We start from the raw sequence: 19,742 nt of genomic DNA on the forward strand, positions 1-19,742 counted from the left end.
TTCAAACCTTCAAAACACTCTCACACTTGTGAAACAGTCACATATTAAAGACACAAATCTGTAGTAATTTAATGGTGACTAGAAAGATAAACCTGTGAAGTTAAAAGGTGGTAAGAAGATACAGGACACAGCCTTTCCTCTCCCAATAAAGGACACACTCTGGGAACCTTTGCAAAGATTTTCTTTAACCATTATTATTGTATATAACACAGTTCAATCATCTCTTCGCTTAGCATTTAAAATTGTTAGGCTGGGAGCCAGCCCGGTGGTGCAAGCAGTTAAGTGCATGTGCTCCGCTGTGGCGGCCCGGGGTTCGCCAGTTTGGATCCCGGGCGCACACCGACGCACCGCTTGTCAAGCCATGCTGTGGCGGCGTCCCATATAAAGTGGAGGAAGATGGGCATGGATGTTGGCCCAGGGCCAGTCTTCCTCAGCAAAAGAGGAGGAGGACTGGCAGATGTCAGCTCAGGGCCGATCTTCCTCACAAAAAAAAAAAAAAGTTAGGCTGAAAATACCTGGAACCCAGGACCTTGATAGAAGTTTAAATTCACAGCTCTTAAGCAGAAGCGTGAGATATACTCCTAAACTCTTTGTTACCTATAAGCAAAGATCTCTAGTTCAGGATAATTATGGTCTCCTTTCTTGAGACCTGTTCCAAATCTGGATCTGCCTCAGCATTTAATAGAATATTAAAACATAAAAGCAAGGATTTATCAATCATCCACACTGGGCCGGCACTTTACCTAAGCTGTCACCATGAATCTTCACCACAGCCCTCTGCCGGTTCTGGAGACAAGGTGATGGCAGGACTGGGTGAACTCACGTCTCACTCCAGAGCCTGTGCTTTTCTGCTCTGCAGGCTCCCAAACCCAAGACGACAGAAATGAGACCGTGTGGGAGGCTGTGAAGTGTTTCTGTGCCTGGCTGCTACTCAAAATTAGCTTCAAGAGGACAAGGAAGGGAGAGAACTGTCACAGCCCCATGAGGTTGGGCTATAACAGACGAAAGGAGGGAAGCGGGTATGTCTGAGAAAACACACCACCAAGGAAAGCAAGGAGAGGAAGGTAAGCAGCAGGAACATTCCAACCCTTAAAGCTGGGCCAAAAGGCAGACAGCCAGGGAGGGAGAGAGAAAGAGGAACGAGCAAATAGGCAGAGCTGGAACTGGTCGCAGCAGAGAAGAAAGAGCCAAGAATCAGACAGCACACTGAATGTCTGGGAGTTGGGGCAGGGGAGCCAGGAAAAAGGAGGGAGGGAGGGGAGAAGAGAGTGATGCCAAGGAGCAGGTCCAGGAGGCTGCGTGGGTGAGGACCGCGTGGGCTCCTGCGCCACCATGTTCACAAGATGGAGCCCAGTTGGTGGCTCCCAGCAGCCACAGGACACACTGAAAGCCTCTTTCCCCTTCACAGGCCTCTCTGAAATGAGTCATCTCACCTGTGACTCAGCATGGACTATTGGGTGCCACAAACACTACACCACATTTAGATGAAAAAAAAAAAAACAGAGGAGACCTAAAAGAAGCCAGGCTGAGACTAACCTTTCACCCAAAATGACATTACTCACTTTTAATTCACTGCTGTGTAACTGCAGACCAAACATGGGACAATTTAGGAAAGGCTATATTTTCTTTTGTAAATTACATGAAAAATGTATTAAAAGGTGCCCCAAAAATGTTGTAAATGACCTGATTGCCCCACCTGTAGTGGGGAAACCTTTCAAAAGCTGTTTTGGAGTAAAACGTTGATGTATCAAATATACCATGACCTCATCCGTGGTCTGGACCTCCACCCTCTCTCACCTGGAGCACTGTACTGATCCCTAACGGTCATCCTCCCCTCTTGTACTCCTGCTTCTCTCCCAGTATTCCATCTTCCACACACACAGCAACCACAGTGACTTTAAAATGTAAAATCAGACAGTGTCATTCTCCCACAAAGACCCACTACACCTAAAGTAAACTCTCTTCATCTTGGCTTTCACAGCTCTGTATAATCTGGCCCCTTCTATTTTTCCAACCTCTTCCCATGCCGCTCTCCCTGTCTTCTTGAGTTCCCAAACATGCTCAGCTTTTTCCTGCCTCAAGTATTGCTCCAGAAACTCAGGGACCATGTCTGTCTTGTTTGTATCACCCCCACCAGGGTCTAGGCTGGTGCTTGGGGCACAGTAGGAACTCAGAATTTTCTCAATGAATGAAAGGAAGCTGAAAGACTGTAATGCAACAAATGTCCATTAGAGGGCTCCCTTGACACCTGAGAACAAGACCAAATGTTCTGCTAAATGTTCCACAAGGAAATCCACAGGTATTAATAGAAGGGGCAACGATCATAGTAAATACTTTAAAAAGTAGCACTCTGCCAGCTGTCTACACTTGCTTCTAGCTGTGTAGACTGCTTCCTGCAGCTGTGTGCCTGGACCTACACACACAGACCCATAGTGAGGTGGCCTCTGTTCATCCGTCTTCATGTCTACAAGTAGAAAGAACGAGTACCATCATTCTTTCCTCCAAGGGCTGGGGCAAGGAGTAAAGGAGATAACGCATGGGGAGCACTAGCTCATCGTCTGGCTCGCGGAAGTGCTCAATAGATGGTAGTGGTGATTACTTCAACTAATGGAAGTTACTTTAGCTGAAATAAACGCCTTTTCTCATCATTTTCCTGCGCCCAAATTCCACCTCTCCTGCCAGGCCCTGCTCAAATACTGCCTCTCCTCCATACAGTGAGCAGATGTGCTCCATCTCTCTATCCCAAGTCCCCCTTTTGGATCCCCTTTACCCTCCTTCCACAGCCAAGCTTTAGTGCAAAGTTGTCCTTATTTCCATTTATTCAACTGATCATGATCAGTCCTTTGCACCTGCCACTCCACTGAAACTACTCTCTGTTGCTAAATCCAGTGAAAACCTTTCAGTCTGAAATGTGCCTGCCCTCTTACTAGCTGACACTGCAGACCACTCCTGCCCCTGGAAACACTCTGTGCCCTGCTTTTTTCCTACCAATCTGGCCACTCCCTTTCGGTCTCCCTTGCATACCCCTGGTCCTCCACTCACCCCCTACAGCCCAGGGATGCTGAAGTCCCACAGGTCTCTTATCCAGATGCTTTCATGAGCTCCAAACTCAACCTGGCTTTCCCACAAGCACCACAAACTTAACATGGCAAAATGAACTCATCATCTTACTCTAATTTACTGAATTACTGATCTTGATAAAACAGCAAAACCATCCACTGTTACCCCAAGCCACAAACCCCAGCCCCAGCTTAGATGGGTGGCTCCAGTGAACTCTCATTCCCTGTATCCCTACTTGACTCCCTGTTTGATCCTAGGATCTCTGCCTCAGTTCTTCCTGCCTAGACTTCAACAGTCTCTAACTCGTCTCTCTGCCTCCACTCTTTTTATTAAATAACTTTATCAGCAGCAGTTACTCTCCATTCCCTCCCCTGACCCCTCACAACCACTAATCTACGTTCTGTCTTTATAGAGCTGCCTATTCTGGACATTTCATAGAAATGGAACCATACAATACGTGGCCTTTGTGACTATCTCAACACTTGCTCCCTCCTCCACTTCATTCTACCCTCCACAGTTACTGGATTAAGCTTATAAAATACAACTCATGTCATGTCACTCCCTTGCTTAAAATCCTTTAATGGCTCCTGGAAGATTTCTCAGGATAGAGTTCATCCTCTTTTGTGCTCATAAAGGCCCTTCCCACCCTGGCTCCTGCCTACCCTCCCAGCCAATCAAGCTACCATTCTCTCTTTATTCTGTTCAAACATTCAGTTTCCCAGACATCACATACTATGTCACACCTCCACCTCTTTGCCAACGTGGTTTCCTTTACTTGGAACACGCTTCTCTGTCTTCCTTATCTATCCAACTACTACTCACCTCTTAACACTCCGCCAGCTCAGGAAGCCTGCTCAGACCCTCACTAGTGATTGAGATGCTTGGTGCCTATGTTTCTATGGCACCCATTTAGATACCCATTATTCCATGTGCTGCAACACTTTTATCTGTCTCCCCATGAGACCATTAACTATTAACTGAGGGCACAGACCATGTTTCTTCTGCAGCATTTAGCACCATGTCTGGAATGGAGGAGTCATTTAAATACTTGTCAAATGAGTGTCAATATGATCTTGGCATTGGCATTTGTTTAGTGCACACCCCATAACACCCAGGAGGCAATCTGCAATGAAGAAGTTCAAAAGATACACACACCCCTGAATTTCACAAGATATTGCAAAAGGCACATGACTGTGGGAACTATGCTAAAAAGAAAACATTCTTCCTAGAAAAAGCAATGGGCAAAAAACATTTGGGTTTGGTGGAGTTCTGTGACAAAACAAAGAAGACTGTTGTTTGATTGCCAGTCTCTCATGTTGAAAACCCCAAACCCATAACTGATTTGCCCTTGAAAAACTGCTTGTAGAAGTTAGGTTCTAGAAAATATTTCTGTCCTTTTTTTTTTTTTTTTTTTGCTGAGGAAGATTTGCCCTGAGCTAACATCTGTTGCCAGTCTTCCTCTATTTTGTATGTGAGCCGCCACCACAGCATGGCCACTGACAAGTGGTGTAGGTGCACGCCTGGGGAACAGAACCTGGGCTGCTGAAGCAGAGTGTGCTGAACTTAACCACTAGGCCATGAGGCTGGCCCAATATTTCTCATTTTTACAGAAGAATTTACAGAGCCATTAGGCAATACGGATAACTTTGCTGGGGGAAAAAAGGCTTAAGAAAGCACCTGTAGATAAACCTTCTTCACACCAGGCACGTAGTCTGCAATCCGGCCGAAGAGCAGCCGCCCGACTCCTGAAGTGATGCCAATGCACATGAGAACCACCTCTTTATTTTTGTCACTTTCGAATCTTTCATTCACATGTTTCATCTGTAGACCAAAGAGAAAGAAGCCACACTAAATATGGTAGGAAAACTTGACAAGTTTTGAGACTTTGTACAAATGCCTTTGTGTCTCTACAATGTTAAGGACTCTCACCTGTTCCAAATTCAAATCTTTATAAAAATTGCTGTGATAATTATTCATGATGTCTATGAAGGACAGCTAACATGATTTAGTTTGCATATAAGAAATGAGAATTTTTATGAGGTCTTTTTTTTTTACTTTTAATAAAGGGTTCCCAGAACACGTAAACTAACTGAGCCATTAGCTAAAGGACGAGGACAGACCTTTGAATGCACCACACCACCCTGCTCTCTCAAGGTCACCCAAGGACCCAGCACATTGTCTGCTCCCCTGAAAGGCAGTTTAAGGATCAGTTCTGGAGTTTCACCTCTTCTAGGAGGGCCTGAACCAAACAGACACCCCTGAAATAAGCCGTCCTGGAGCTTCCAGGATAAAACCATGGGGTTCTCTCCCTATGAATTGGCCTATTTGTGTGACAGAACAGATAAAGATACAGAGTCAGTTTAACATAGCGGCTAAAAGAAAAGCCTCTAGAGACTCTGCTTGGGTTCAAGCCCTGGTTCCATCCCTTAGCAGCCTGATAACCTCGGGTAAGCCCTTAACCTCTAGGGCTTCAGTTTCTTTGTCTCTAAAATGGAGATGACACTAGGACTTCAAGAGAGGGGTTACGAGGATTAAGTAAAATATCTGTGTAAAGAACTTACAATAGTGCCGGGGCTGGCCCGGTGGCATAGCGGTTAAGTTCGCGCACTCCGCTTCGGTGGCCCGGGGTTCTGAGGTTCAGATCCCAGGCGTGGACCGACGCACTGTTTGTCAAGCCATGTTGTGGCGGCGTCCCATATAAAGTAGAGGCAGATGGGCACGGATGTTAGCCCAGGGCCAATATTCCTCAGCAAAAGGAGGATTGGCAATGGATGTTAGCTCAGGGCTAATCTTCCTCACAAAAAAAAAAAAAGAAGAAGAAGAAGAAGAACTTACAATACTGCCTGACACGTAGTTAATAATGATCAGATATTTAGCCTTTTTTTTTTTGATGAGGAAGATTGGCGCTGAGCTAATATCTGTTGCCAGTCTTCCTCCACTTTGTATATGGGACGCTGCCACAGCATGGCTTGATGGGTGATGTGTAGGTCTGCACCCAGGATCCAGGCCGGGATCTGAACCCACAAACCCTGGGCCACTGAAGCGGAGCGTGTGAACTTAACCACTACGCCACTGGGCCGGCCCCAGATATTTAGCCTTTTAAAAAGAAAATGACCTTATCCCTCAATTTACAGTCTACTTAGAACAGTGACTGCAAACTGACAACCTGATGATGTTCTGAAAGGAGCATGACCAGGCAGGTATTACATCGGATGACAAAACCTGCAGCCCAGCAGCCGCTCGCTGTCTAACGTGAGCTTTGCTCCCACAGCCCTGAGGTCATGGCTTGCCACCTCTTTCTTAGCTCTTCCATTTCTCAGTGATCACCTCTCTGTGCTCACAGCAAGGAAAAAAAGCATGTCTGTACTCCCACAGCTTTCTCTGAAATAACTGAGATGTTATAACAAACACAAACAGTTGTTTCAAACAATCAGACTCACTGTTCCCTACACCAAACACTGGCCTGAATTCTGGAAGCCTGCAAAGCAAATTTCCCAGCAAGCTCAATGACCCAGATGGTTCCCACGTGGCACTAGTAGCCTTTCTGGATGACATCTCCTTAAGGCACTTCCATTTCGCGTATTTAAACCCACTTGAATATGCCAACACCATTGTATCTGTCTTTTCCCTTTCAAAACTGGTAACTGTTCTCCCTAACTTCTGTATTTTCACTCTTGTCCAGAATAATCCTCCTAAATATGGCTTTAATCTCATCAATCCCTTTTTCATCAGTTGCCCACTGCCTACATTTATACTTCTTAGTTTGGCATTAAAAGCCCTCCATAATCTGTCCCAGTCTATCTTTGTACCTTTATTACCTACTGATCCTTGACTCAAGCAGAAAACTCAAATGTCTACACGACTCAGGCAAATAGCATAAAGGAGTAGAACAGACTTGTTGGAGAGAGGGAGCATATTGTTCAGTTGATTACCACCATACAGGGCCACCAGTGTTGCCAAATCGACCTCCCATCCCCTTTTATTTTAAAGTGAAGTCAGAAATCTGGATTTTCGTGTGGAAATGTTGGCACCTCACTTATATTCAGAACACTGCGTGATCCAACCCCATGCAAGCCAAACACAACGTGCCTGCACACCGCATTGGGCCAGCTTTGATCTCAGCCTAATCCCATCTGGCCCAGCAGGACGGGTATATTCACAAGGTCGCTTAAACATATGTCCTCACCTCTCTACGTTTCTGCTGTCTCTTCTACCTTCTTCGACTTTCTAAATCCTACCCATTTTCTAAGACTCGGCTTAAATCTCAGCTTTTCTATAAAGCTGTCCTTGATCACCTCAGCCTTACATCCCCTTCTTGTTACTGCCTAAAGTTTTCATTAGCACCAAGTATTGAGTGTTCCTACCTAGACTTTCTAGCTTCTAACTCTCACACTCTCTTGAGTAAATCTTCCACGCCAAACTAGACATATCTACCTGCCTGTTGCAAAGGCATCTCAAAGTCAGCATGCCCCATGCTGAACTTATCTCCCCTTACAACCTGCCCTCCCTCCATTTCAGTTCACACAACTACTTGGCTCAACTACCCAAGGTAGAAACCCAATAACCATCCTAGATTACTCCTTTTCCCTCTCTTCAAACCCAGCAGCCACCACCAAGTTCTGATCACTTTACCTCCTAAGAGTCTCTCACAGTTCCTTTGGTCCATGTTCCCCGGGGTTTTAGTTCTTATCACTCCTCACCGGGACAACTGCAGCCCTTCTAACGTGCTTCTTGCTTGAGCCCCGACTCCTAAATCTCTAACCTACATTCTCTGAGACCACCAGATTAAGTTCAAAATTAAAAACAACACTGCTCTGTTTAAGATTCTTTTATGGCTCCCATAGCCTTCAGGATAAAGCGCAAACTCCTGGTTTGACAGCTACAGGCTTCCTGCTTTGCTACTGCAGCCTCATGCCAGCTGCCTCCTCATGCACACCCCATGAGCACTGTGCTGTCTAATACGGTAGCTGCTAGCCACATGCGGGCTAGAGAGCACTTGCACTGGCTAGTTTGAATGGAGATGTGCTATAAGTATAAAATACATAGCAAATTTAGAAGACATAGTGGGGAAAAAAGCATGCAAAATATCTCATTAATAATTTTAAAATATTGATTCCATGATGAAATAACATTTTGGCTATATTGATTAAATAAAATATGAAACTAATTTGTTTGGGTTTTTTTTTTTTACTATAGCTGCAGAGATAAGATAGCTGTTGATAAGAGTGACCTCAAACTGGCTTATTCCTCCAGGTCTTTATCATTCCCCATCTGGTGAGATTAGACAAAGTAGAAAGAGATGGATTCCAGCTCAGTTCTGAAGAAAAGGAATAACCTGATTTAAGTCAGGTGGGATATAGTTATGTGTATTCATCGGCTTTACTTGGAATCTGAATCCAGACTCTGATAATCCCACTTCAGGAAGCACCCAAAGGATCTATTATAACTTTTTAAAAGACATTCTTTAGTATTCAAAAAAGACTGAATTTACCATTCTTTTGATGAAACTAAGAACATCTGCCTGCCAAATTGCTATTATGCTTTATTAGTCGTTTATTTTTTTCCCCTGCTCTACTTTATAATCCTTAAAAGGAATAATAAGGTGAAACGTTTTGGGTCTCTTGACAGAGGGTAAATTTGGTAAATTCAAATTATGCTTAACTGGAAACTAGTTCTTCAACTATAAGGGGCATTATTTCACTGAATTTTGTTATTATTATCATTGTTTAAATAAAGCAAGAACTTCAGCTTCTAATACCCCATTCCCCACCCTCAGCCAAAATCTGCAAACTATAACAGTTTCTTTGGTCAGTAAGTAAGGGAATCTAGGGGCTGGAGAACAGAATCCGGGCATGCTGGACCTCTGTGTCCTAGAGGGCCCTCCTCATTGACTACCTAGGAGAGCGGTGTGTTCTATTTGCAGCCTGGCCTCCCATGAGTGCTGCCCACTATGTTACAAATGCCTGCCCATCTCTCATCCTCTGGACACTGGCATGCACTTTAGCTTAGCAGAATGCATAAATACGGAGCATAATTGATATTTCTAATAAAGAGCTACATGGATAAGGACATGAAAATGTTGAACAGATGTTTCCATATTTAGCCTAACTTACTTAAACCAATGCAAAGCTTATGCTAGAGTTCACTATCTACTATGAGATAACATCATTTTGTAGAGCCATTTGTTTCAAGTAGACTTTATCTCAATGTATATGTGCATTTAGGGCAGGAATTAGTCTTTTATTTTTGTTCTCAAACATAAATAAATTTACTCCAGGGCTGTACACCTCTCAGGGATTACCAGAGCCTGCCTGACAACAGCTTTAATGCTGCCTGCTCCGGAAACATTTTCCATCACTTAAGCAACGATGACTTTCGCTAACCACAGAAGTCATTTTTGGATTGTGTGAAACCCTATTTATTGTTTTGTTATCAAAAGATAACCAAGAACTCATTTCCCAAAATATCTGCTCATTCGATATCCATGGGTGAAAGAAGGAAAAAAGGACAAACTACTTCACAGTTTCCCCTCCTTCCTAAACACCCCACTTCAAGTAAATGGTGAGACAGCCTTTCTCTATGGATGACATGTTTCCGACCAGCCAACTGAAGAGAGAGGTTCCTCTCCCCTTACTAGAGCCCAGAGGCAGATCCCTTTTTGAGAATTTGAGGGCAGCAGCCTAAGAAAGCAATCATCTCACTGGACTGCCCTCAGCCCTGCCTTCTCCCCTCTCCACCTCTTCCCTAGGAGCGAGCCACAGTGCCAGGCATCTGGAGACATCAGATAGTGTTCTTCACTGAGAATCCAGACTGAGTCCTCTGGTTCTCAGAGTCAACCATGAAGGAAGTTAAATGGGTGGCCATAGTATAAAGCCAGCTCCAATAAAGCTGACGTAAGTGCATTAGAAACTCAAGCTTCTCCTTGACAAATGGTTTCACAACAGAAGAATGCCCAAGAGAAGGAGCCCCAGATCACTTTATTTACAGCAGCCCTTGAAACCTAGTGTGGTACACACCTGCAAAGCAAGGAGGTCATTGGTCAAAAGGTCCAATAATCACCTACAGTATTGTTTTCTAAGATGGTGTTATCTGGCCATGCCTGATGGTTATTAGCCTCAACTGGCCCTCCCTCCCACCTTTTTGAGGGGATGAGTGGGTGTTGCTTAACATCTTTTATGTAATGTTTATGTAATTTATTACATAAAGAATATGATAAACTTTGGTGCATATGAGTTAGACAAATATTTTTGGGAAATAGTTAAAGAAGAAAGGAGGAGACTCAAGACTTAAAATAAAGATAACTTTGTTTCTGAAGGTAGACTTGAAGTAACAGCTGACTGTCTCAGGTACCAAGTTCTAACAAAGGCAGTGTTTTAAGGAGGCCAGGAAAGCAAGGGCAAAAACAGGCCCAACAGAGCACTGCAGGCTAGGGGATTAATAGAACTACAGCTGCCTTTGCAGAACTGAGGGGAAAAAAAATCAGCAATATTTATTATCCACTGTTGTTGCAGTTACCATGCCCTTTTGGGAGATAAACAGATTCCAGGCACACAGTCATCATCTGTCCTCGTCTGTGATGATTTTGATTTCCTGATCCTCTGCCCTTCCTCTTCAGATACACATCATCAAACTGAAAAGAGGTATGGGCAACAGGTAGGCACCGGCACTCATTTTGTCTCTAGAAGAAACTCTTCTGGCTAGGCCAGGGGACCTATAACTTTTACGTTTACATGGTACATCCAAAAACCAGGTAATACATGCTGTACAGTATTTCCAGTGGTTTTTAGAATTCAGAATGATTTCTGCAGTTTCCTACTTTCCAGTATCCCTAGAGGGATACTGAGTTCAGAGCACTTCGACTCACTTGCTGTTGCCTACAGAGATGAACAGCTGCGGCTTGTTGCCTCTCATCTGCGTGCCTTTTAGAGTAATTTCTAAAGAATATGCGCATTCAGCATCTGAAGAGCTGTTCCCTAACTCTACAAGACTGTCCTGCTTCAATGCACCTTTTCAAAGGTGAACTCACAGCAAAGAGCCTGGCCCCTTTAAAAACTAGACATGCATGTGAAAGGGAGCAGACAGCCTGCTGAGGTGGTTAATGGATAATCTCAGAATTTGTTGCAAATCAAAACTTTACTCCACCCTTTGACTTCAAAGTAGAATGAACAGAAATCTTCTGAATGGAACGAGAATTTGCTTTGTTTTTACTTTCTTTTGTAAACAACTGTGTTTTCTCTATCTGTTTTTGCCAAGAAAAGGAAAGAAAGCAGATTAAACAAGCGGGGCATTCCCGGAGGAAGTTTTACGTGAGCACTGTGCAGCCGCAAGCCCAGGGAGGGGATTAAAGGTGGAAGGAAACTAACTCAGAGATCTGGGTACATAAAATTAAGCCCTTTACATTATATAATAATGAAATGGGACTTTATGGCCTTAAGATAGATATTCATTGACTAGGTCAGCCTCAAAATGTCATTTTTAGCTTGTTAAATGTGATCAGCTGTACTCTGAGAATAAAAAAGCTCTAAAATAGGCTTGAAGTGAAAAGACAAAATTTCTTCGCCTGCCAACGTTTTTAAGAACTAACATCTTTAGGCATCAATTTATTAATAATATAGTCTGTCGTGACTAAACTCCTGGTGCAGGTACCAACTGCCTCCTCAGCAGCTGACCAAGAGAGCTGACCTTTGGCCTAACAGGGCTCTAGGAGGCATGGTAGTTGGTTCTGTTTGTTTTTTTAAACGGCCAGTCTTTCCACTGCATCAAGATGGGTTTCCATGGTGTCGGTAATCACACATGGCACTGTGAAGACACATAAAAGTCGGGACTGAGAAAAAAAGAGGGAAGAGTTTCCAGAGTGAAGATCATTTAACAGTCACCAAGGGGTAGAAAAAGAGATCAGAAGGAAGAAAGATGGCTGATGGTTAGAAAAACCTTGGTCTAATTTTGAAAACTTTTTTTTTTGTGTGAGGAAGATCCGCCCTGAGCTAACATCTGCAATCCTCCTCTTTTTGCTGAGGAAGACTGGCCCTGGGCTAACATCCGTGCCCATCTTCCTCCACTTTATATGGGACGCCTGCCACAGCATGGCCTGACAAGTGGTATGTCGGTGCGCGCCCGGGATCCGAACCGGCGAACCCTGGGCCACCGCAGCGGGGCGCCTGCACCTAACCACTTGCGACACCGGGCTGGCCCCCTTGAAAACATTTTAAACTCTAAAAATTCTTTAAAGCCTTTGTTATTATTCCCTTTCTGGATGTTTTTTAAAAATAATTTTCTTTAGATTAAAACAAAAACAAGTAAATATGCCATCCTTGACACAGCATTATTTAGATCAGATCAAGATCTGGCAAAATGTTCTAAAGGAATTATCAATCAAAGCCAATTCAGATTTAGATGCCAGTCCAAATAATCCTGAATTTTAGAAGTTAAGATGGACTTCATTTAAAATAGAAAATAAATCACTAGGGTCTTTATGTAACGTGAAATTATTTAGTGACCCTGTGCCAGATATTTCACAGAAATTATCAAAATTTGTTCTAGTCTTTCCTGAACAATGAAAGATGTTTAATCTGTTGGTTTATTTAAAATTTTTATTCATTCCTCCCAAATCCAAATTTGATTCTGAACAGTTTCTTTCTTGGAGTCTCATTCTTGGCACACCAGAGTCACCGCTTCCTCAGAGCCTTGGTTCCTGGCTAGTTTGGATGAACGTGGTGGACTGTCAATTGCTGAGACAGTGTCTGTCTGTGAAGGAGTTAGACGGCCTCTACTGTGGGCATCAAGGTGGCTCCAGAGGGCTCAGCCACAGTCCACAGCCTGCCTGCATGACTGACTGACTACTACTCCAGTAGAGCACTCTGAAGATACACGGGGGTTGCAAAGGCTCCACAAACGTGGGATCCTGCTTGTGATTAATGCTCTTTTGAGGCATCATGTGTTCCCATGTTTGCATTTGCTTAAAAAAAGGGGGATATGTTGGGCCAGCCCCATGGCTTAGCGGTTAAGTGCGCGCGCTCCGCTACTGGCGGCCCGGGTTCGGATCCCGGGCACGCACTGATGCACCGCTTCTCCAGCCATACTGAGGCCGCATCCCACATACAGCAACTAGAAGGATGTGCAACTATGACATACAACTATCTACTGGGGCTTTGGGGGGGGAAAAAAAAGGAGGAGGATTGGCAATAGATGTTAGCTCAGAGCCGGTCTTCCTCAGCAAAAAGAGGAGGATTAGCATGGATGTTAGCTCAGGGCTGATCTTCCTCACAAAAAAAAAGGGGGGGGATATGCTCTTTTAAACTTACTCCTGGATTTATCTGGTGATATAAAGTCACCTACTGGCTAAATATGCATGCAAATAAATAGATAGGTATGCGTTATGAAGTCTAATCAATAGTTGAATTGCATGAATTTGGAAAAGTAGTCCAAAATGAACAAATGCACCCAACAAAAGGCTAGTTCAATTAAGCTTAAATTTTAGAAATTTAAGACTTCATCTTAAAATGAGAAGGGATAATTTTTCAGAAATTATTATTTAAATCACTAGGATTTGGGGTAATTTGACAACTTTACTTACTCAGCAACAATAATGTCAGTAAGCTAGATAGTTTGTAAATTATCAAAATTGGTTCTATTTCTTCTTGAACAATGAACAATGTGTAGACTGTTGGTTTATTGAAATTTTAACTTATTTAGTTTAAGGTTGATCTGATTTTTGAGAGAAACAAATTCAGCTTCTTAATTTTGCCCTTAATTCTAAAGTGAAGAAAGATTGATCCTTCTAGGAAAATTTTCCCTTCTTCTTCTAATCTCTCCTCACTAAGATTCCATCAGACTAGTGATATTTGTTAGAGAACTCCTTTACCAAAATCTTCTATCCCCTTTTCTCCTCCAGTCTTTGTAAGGCATACAGTGTTGAGTCTTTTCTATTAATTCTAAGAGTTATCTAATTGCTAACTCCTTAGTATCACATCAAATTCAAAAATATTTTTTATTTGAATGAAGATTAAAAATTGTTTGTTAGGATTAACCTAGATCAGTTTTCCTTCCACTGTTCTCATTTCCACATACTTCTGAGATTGTCTACCCCAATTTTTTACCCTTTCTCAAGAATAAGACTATTTCAGGATGGAGGGGGGAGGAACATGTGATTAACGTTATTTTAAACATGTTCAGTTCTGTCTTGTGATTTTAAAGTGTTCGGGAAGAAAAAGACCACACCCCTGTAGGAGGACAGATAAGAAAATGGAAGGCCCAGTGGTCTGGATTAAGGCAGCTGGGTGGCAGAGAGGAAACTTTTGTGGACTAAGAGTCGGAAGGCCCAGGCACGGCAGGAAAGAAATGTCTTTGGAGTCAGCTAATGAGCTCTACTCCTGACTGATTCTAAGATCTCGGGCATCAGCGTCCTGATCCCAGACAAACACTGCACGTTGGTTCACAATGTCGGTAGTACCATCCCCTTGGCAGTGTGTTGGAAATCTGTGGCAGCTGTTTTTGTCTTTCTGATATAGTTGTGCCCAAGCATTATCTTTTTTTAATTAGTTTTTTTACTCTAATAAAATTTACATCACATAACATTTACCATTTTAACCATTTTTAAATGTACAGTTCAGTGGCATTAAGCACATTTACCTTCTTCTTGCAACCATCACCACCATCCGTCTCCAGAACTTTTTCATTTTCCCAAACTGAAACTCTATACCCATTAAAAATAACTCCCTGTTTCCTCCCTTCCCCAAGCCTCTGGCAACTCCCATTCTACTTTCTGTCTCTATGAATTTGACTACTCTAGGTACCTCATCTAAATGGAATCATACAGCATTTAACCTTTTGTGTCTCGTTTATTTCACTTAGCATAATGTCTTCAAGGTTCATCCATGTTGTAGCATGTATCTCAAGCACTACCTTTTAAAATACACATTAGTTTTTTCAAACATTACTTCTTTTATTTCTCCTTTATATTACAGGTGGGCCATTATTGCTTTTTTTAAAAAAAATTACGTGTACAGGTAGGTTTTATGACCTAGGAGTTTTATTTCAGGAGAGAAAAGGAGGCACTGGTTCTGACACACTGCTCTACATATGTGACAGCGCTGCTGTGAAGGTGAACGGGATGCAAAGCTTAGAAAGCACCTCACGAGGACGAGGCAGGACAGGGACACTAGGACTGGGCAATCCCGACCCCAGGATTCAGAGTGGCTGAGAGCTGAAGTAAAGAACAGGAGGAAGGAAGACACCTGACAGGGAATTTTGAAAAGTCCCTGAGGCAGCTCCTGAGGAGTAGGAAACATATAAAAGAAAACCCTTATTCACATAAGCAGAGATACAATTAAGTAGGGACAGGGACACTTGATTTATGTTGAGGCTATTATAATGCTTCATAAATTCAATAATCAATATATAGCAGCATTTTAAATTCCACAGAATGTGCATGGGTCAAGAGGGTTGTGGACACCCGTGAGCCTACTTGCCGGGCTGGGTCACTCTCAGGCATCCCATTTTTCTGGAAGCAGCTGGGAGAGGGTACAGGCATAGGAGGTGTTATTTCACCTCAGCAGGGCTGACTACATACCTCTTGCCACCCATTTCCATATCTTTAAATTACTCCACACTGAAACTCATCTAGATAAGCGTACTTTTATTTCTATTATTTAAGCTTTAAACCACACTTTGTCACTAACTATATGTGTGACCAGAGCAAGTCTCTAAACCAACTAACTCCTTTCCCTGCAAGATGGAGATAAAACTGTTCTCACCTTCAGGGGTTATACATTGAAGATCAAAGAAGGAAAGAACTTGAACATAAACTGCTGTTAGAATGAAAAGGAGTCATGAGAAGGGTAATGAATAGACCTCATACTTCAGCAATTCAACTAACCTATAAGCTCAGCCTGAAATTGGTCAAAAATATTCGAGTGCCAGGCACATGCTAGGTGCTGAGGATGGAGCCATGAAGAGGGGGCTCTGCCCCTATCCTGTGTGAAGGGTCCAGTCTACTTCATCTGTTTCTTTATCATGTCCTGAGGTGTCAGGACACTCCCCACAAAACTCCCCAGTGTATTCTGTAGACAAATCCACAGTCTTCACCAGCCTTTCCCATACTTACATTGAATACATTATACAGTATAAGGGCCTAACAAAAATACACTACTGCTGCTTTTCAATTTAGGTTAAAATTAGATATTTAAAAATGTCTGTGGATTTCTTTCTCCCCCACAAATTTTAAATCTTTTAGCAGTTTGGAGCCTACATTCTAGGGATAATTTTCATGCAATAAACCATGCATCATTTCTAAAAACTACTGTTGAATTATCTATAAATACTTATTTTTGGCTAACTAAATATAATTGGGGACACATGGCAAACTTACTCTGCCTTACTAAAAGCAGAAGCTCTGTTTTAATTATTTGTAAATGATCAGTTTCCTAGATTTCTCAGGTATTATGTCCTGTCCTATTATCAAGTTCCTATGCTAGTGTATTACAATTTGAAAAAAAAAAATACTCAAAAAAACTCTCACTAGCTTGTTTCCATGAGAACATTCTGTAGATATTTAACTTCACCATTAATGCGCCACAAGTGGCCAGATAAGTCAAGATCCTCATTCATCTCAAGCAGGAGAATGCTGGTGAATACTGCCTAAGGCACAAAACTGATAAATGGGCAAATGTTCACTAACCTGAGTAGTCAAATTGCAGCAGATGTTGAGATCTGCAGGGAAATAAATGCAAGGTTAGAAAAGCAAGAAAAGCATAGACACCATTGAAAAAAATCTCAAAAAAGTGGGGATAAAGTGAAGGAGAGAAGATGTCTAATCATTCCTGTAATAACCACATGAGAACTGAGGAATAGTAGTATATTATTAGAAGATATAAGTAGTGAATAAAATATCTGAAGAAAAAGCAATCCTTGTTTTCAACAGGCAGATTTTAATATAATACATCAGATAAAAATAAGTTGGATAAAAATATTCATTATTAGCTGGCCTGAAAGAAAGAAACTAGAGAAATTCTGTCATAGGCTTCCTGAGAGCAATAGGAAGCTGCCTTTTTTTTTTTTTTTTGTGAGGAGCATCAGCCCTGAGCTAACATCCATCGCCAATCCTCCTTTTTTTTGCTGAGGAAGACTGGCCCTGCGCTAACATCTATGCCCATCTTCCTCCACTTTATGTGGGACACCGCCACAGCATGGCTTGACAAGAGGTGCCTCGGTTGGCGCCCGGGATCTGAACCCAGGCTGCCAGCAGTGGAGCGCACAAACTTAATCGCTACACCACGGGGCTGGCCCCCAGCCTTATTTTTCTATCTTCCAAAAACCTAATAGTGCCCTTCACCCATAGAATGCATTTACTATCACCTCCTCAAAGAGGTTGCCCCTGGTCTCCCAAACTGAAGTTACCTCCCACTATCACCTTCCTTCTCATTTTATTTTCTTCAAAGAAAATACTACTATTTTAAAACTACCTTATTTATGTGTTTACTTATTTATAGAGCTCTGTGAGAGCAGAGACTACACATCTGTTCTCACCACTGTCCCCCCACACCTAGAATGCTAGCGGCACCAACAGGTGCTCAATGAATATTTGAATATATTGTTTGAATATTCAAACAGTGGGCACTTGTATCTGTTCAACTGAGTTGTAATTAAAGGAAATCACACACATGCAAGAAAAAAAAACAGTGACACAATGGAATAACCCATTCTAATTCTGTTGTAATAACACTCCTCCCACTTACTGTGCTACCTTGAGCAAAATAAAACCTCTCTGATCCTCAAGGTTCTTATCTATTAGTGGGAGAACCAACACCAGTGCTGCTTTCCTCATTAAAGATTGCTGTGAGAGTTGAATCAGAAGATGTGTGGCCAAAGGAATCCTGAGAAAAAAGAAGAAAGCTGGAGGTATCACACTCCCTGACTTCAAAATGCACTACAAAGCTATAGTAATCAAAACAGCATGGTACTGGCACAAAAACAGACACACAGATCAATGGAACAGAATCGAGAGCCCAGAAATAAACCCACACATCTACAGACAGCTAATTTTCAACAAGGGAGTCAAGAACATATAATGGAGAAAGAAAAGTTTCCTCAGTAAATGGTGTTGGGAAAACTGGATGCCCACATGCAAAAGAATGAAAGTAGACCATTATTTTACACCATACACAAAAATTAACTCAAAATGGATTAAAGACTTGAATGTAAGACCTGAAACCATAAAACTTCTAGAAGAAAACATAGGCAGTACGCTCTTTGACATCAGTCTTAGCAGTATCTTTTCGAATACCATGTCTCACCAGGCAAGGGAAACAAAAGAAAAAATAAACAAATGGGACTACATCAAACTAAAAAGCTTCTGCACAGCAAAGGAAACCATCAACAAAATGAAAAGACAACCTAACAACTGGGAGAAGATATTTGCAAACCATATATCTGATAAGGGGTTAATCTCCAAAATATATAAAGAACTCATACATCTCAACAACAAAAAACAAAACAACCCAATTAAAAAATTGGCAAAACAGGGGCCAGACCGGTGGCGTAGCGGTTAAGTTCGTGCACTCCGCTTTGGCGGCCTGGGGTTTGCAGGTTCAGATCCTGGGCGTGGACCTACGCGCCGCTCATCAAGCCATGCTGTGGCAGCATCCCATACAAAGGAGAGGAAGATGGGCACGGATGTTAGCCCAAGGCCAATCTTCCTCAGCAAACAAGGGGGAGGATAGGCAACAGATGTTAGCTCAGAGCTAATCTTCCTCACAAAAAAAAAAAGGGCAAAAGATCTGAATAGACACTTTTCCAAAGATATATAGATGGCCAACAGGCACATGAAAAGATGTTCAACATCACTAATTATTAGGGAAATGCAAATCAAAACTACAATGAGATATCACCTCAGGCCCATCAGAATGGCTATCATTAACAAGACAAGAAATAACAAGTGTTGGAGAGGATGGGGGGAAAAGGGAACTCTCATACACTGCTGGTGGGAGTGTAAACTGGTGCAGCTACTATGGAAAACAGTATGGAGATTCCTCAAAAAATTAAGAATAGAACTACCATATTGATACTGGCTCAACGCAAGGTTCACATAAGGGAAGCCATACTGTAGAAAAGAAACGGTATTGTAACTTTGAATGACCTGATTAACTAACCCAGCTGGGTATGCACCCTCCAGGAGATATACATGCTCTGTAGATTTTTTTTTTATATATGTTTTTTATAGTTGAGGACATTGTTTTCTTTAATAATTTTTATTTATTTATTTTTCCCCCCAAAGCCCCAGTAGATAGTTGTATGTCATAGCTGCACATCCTTCTAGTTGTTGTATGTGGGACACGGCCTCAGCATGGCCAGAGAAGCGGTGCATCGGTGTGCGCACGGGATCCGAACCCCGCCGCCAGCAGCAGAGCGCACACTTAACCGCTAAGCCACAGGGCCGGCCCTGCTCTGTAGATTTTATGGCCCCTCCCAGCCGGTATAAATTGATAATTTTGTTCTTCTGAGTTCCTTAGAAATGTGATGACCCCGGGGCAGAGAGCCTAGGCTGATAGCCATCATCAATAACAACTCAAAGATCAGGGTAGAGGGTGCTGCTCCAGTCTCTGATGCATATCAAGTAAAACAAAAGACTGCCAGGAACTAAGACCAGCTGCCTCCCCCACCCAGAGACCAGCCCTCTGTATAACTGG

At 42.6% G+C, this 19,742-nt stretch overlaps 1 protein-coding gene across 2 annotated transcripts in view; it reads right to left on the bottom strand.

The window, feature by feature from the left end:
• The window catches only part of SLC16A10 (solute carrier family 16 member 10), a 113,836-nt gene that overhangs the window by 13,036 nt on the left and 81,058 nt on the right, over positions 1-19,742 (bottom strand). The window contains exon 4 of one of the 2 annotated variants that reach the window (XM_058566452.1): positions 4,738-4,881. The exons of the other annotated variant lie outside the window; for it this stretch is intronic. Coding sequence (XP_058422435.1) covers positions 4,738-4,881 — 144 coding nt within the window. The remainder of the gene's footprint in view (positions 1-4,737; positions 4,882-19,742) is intronic. 2 annotated transcript variants of the gene reach the window in all.

The sequence above is a fragment of the Diceros bicornis genome, chromosome 23, assembly GCF_020826845.1.
Source record: "Diceros bicornis minor isolate mBicDic1 chromosome 23, mDicBic1.mat.cur, whole genome shotgun sequence".
NCBI classification, from domain to species: Eukaryota; Metazoa; Chordata; class Mammalia; order Perissodactyla; family Rhinocerotidae; genus Diceros; species Diceros bicornis.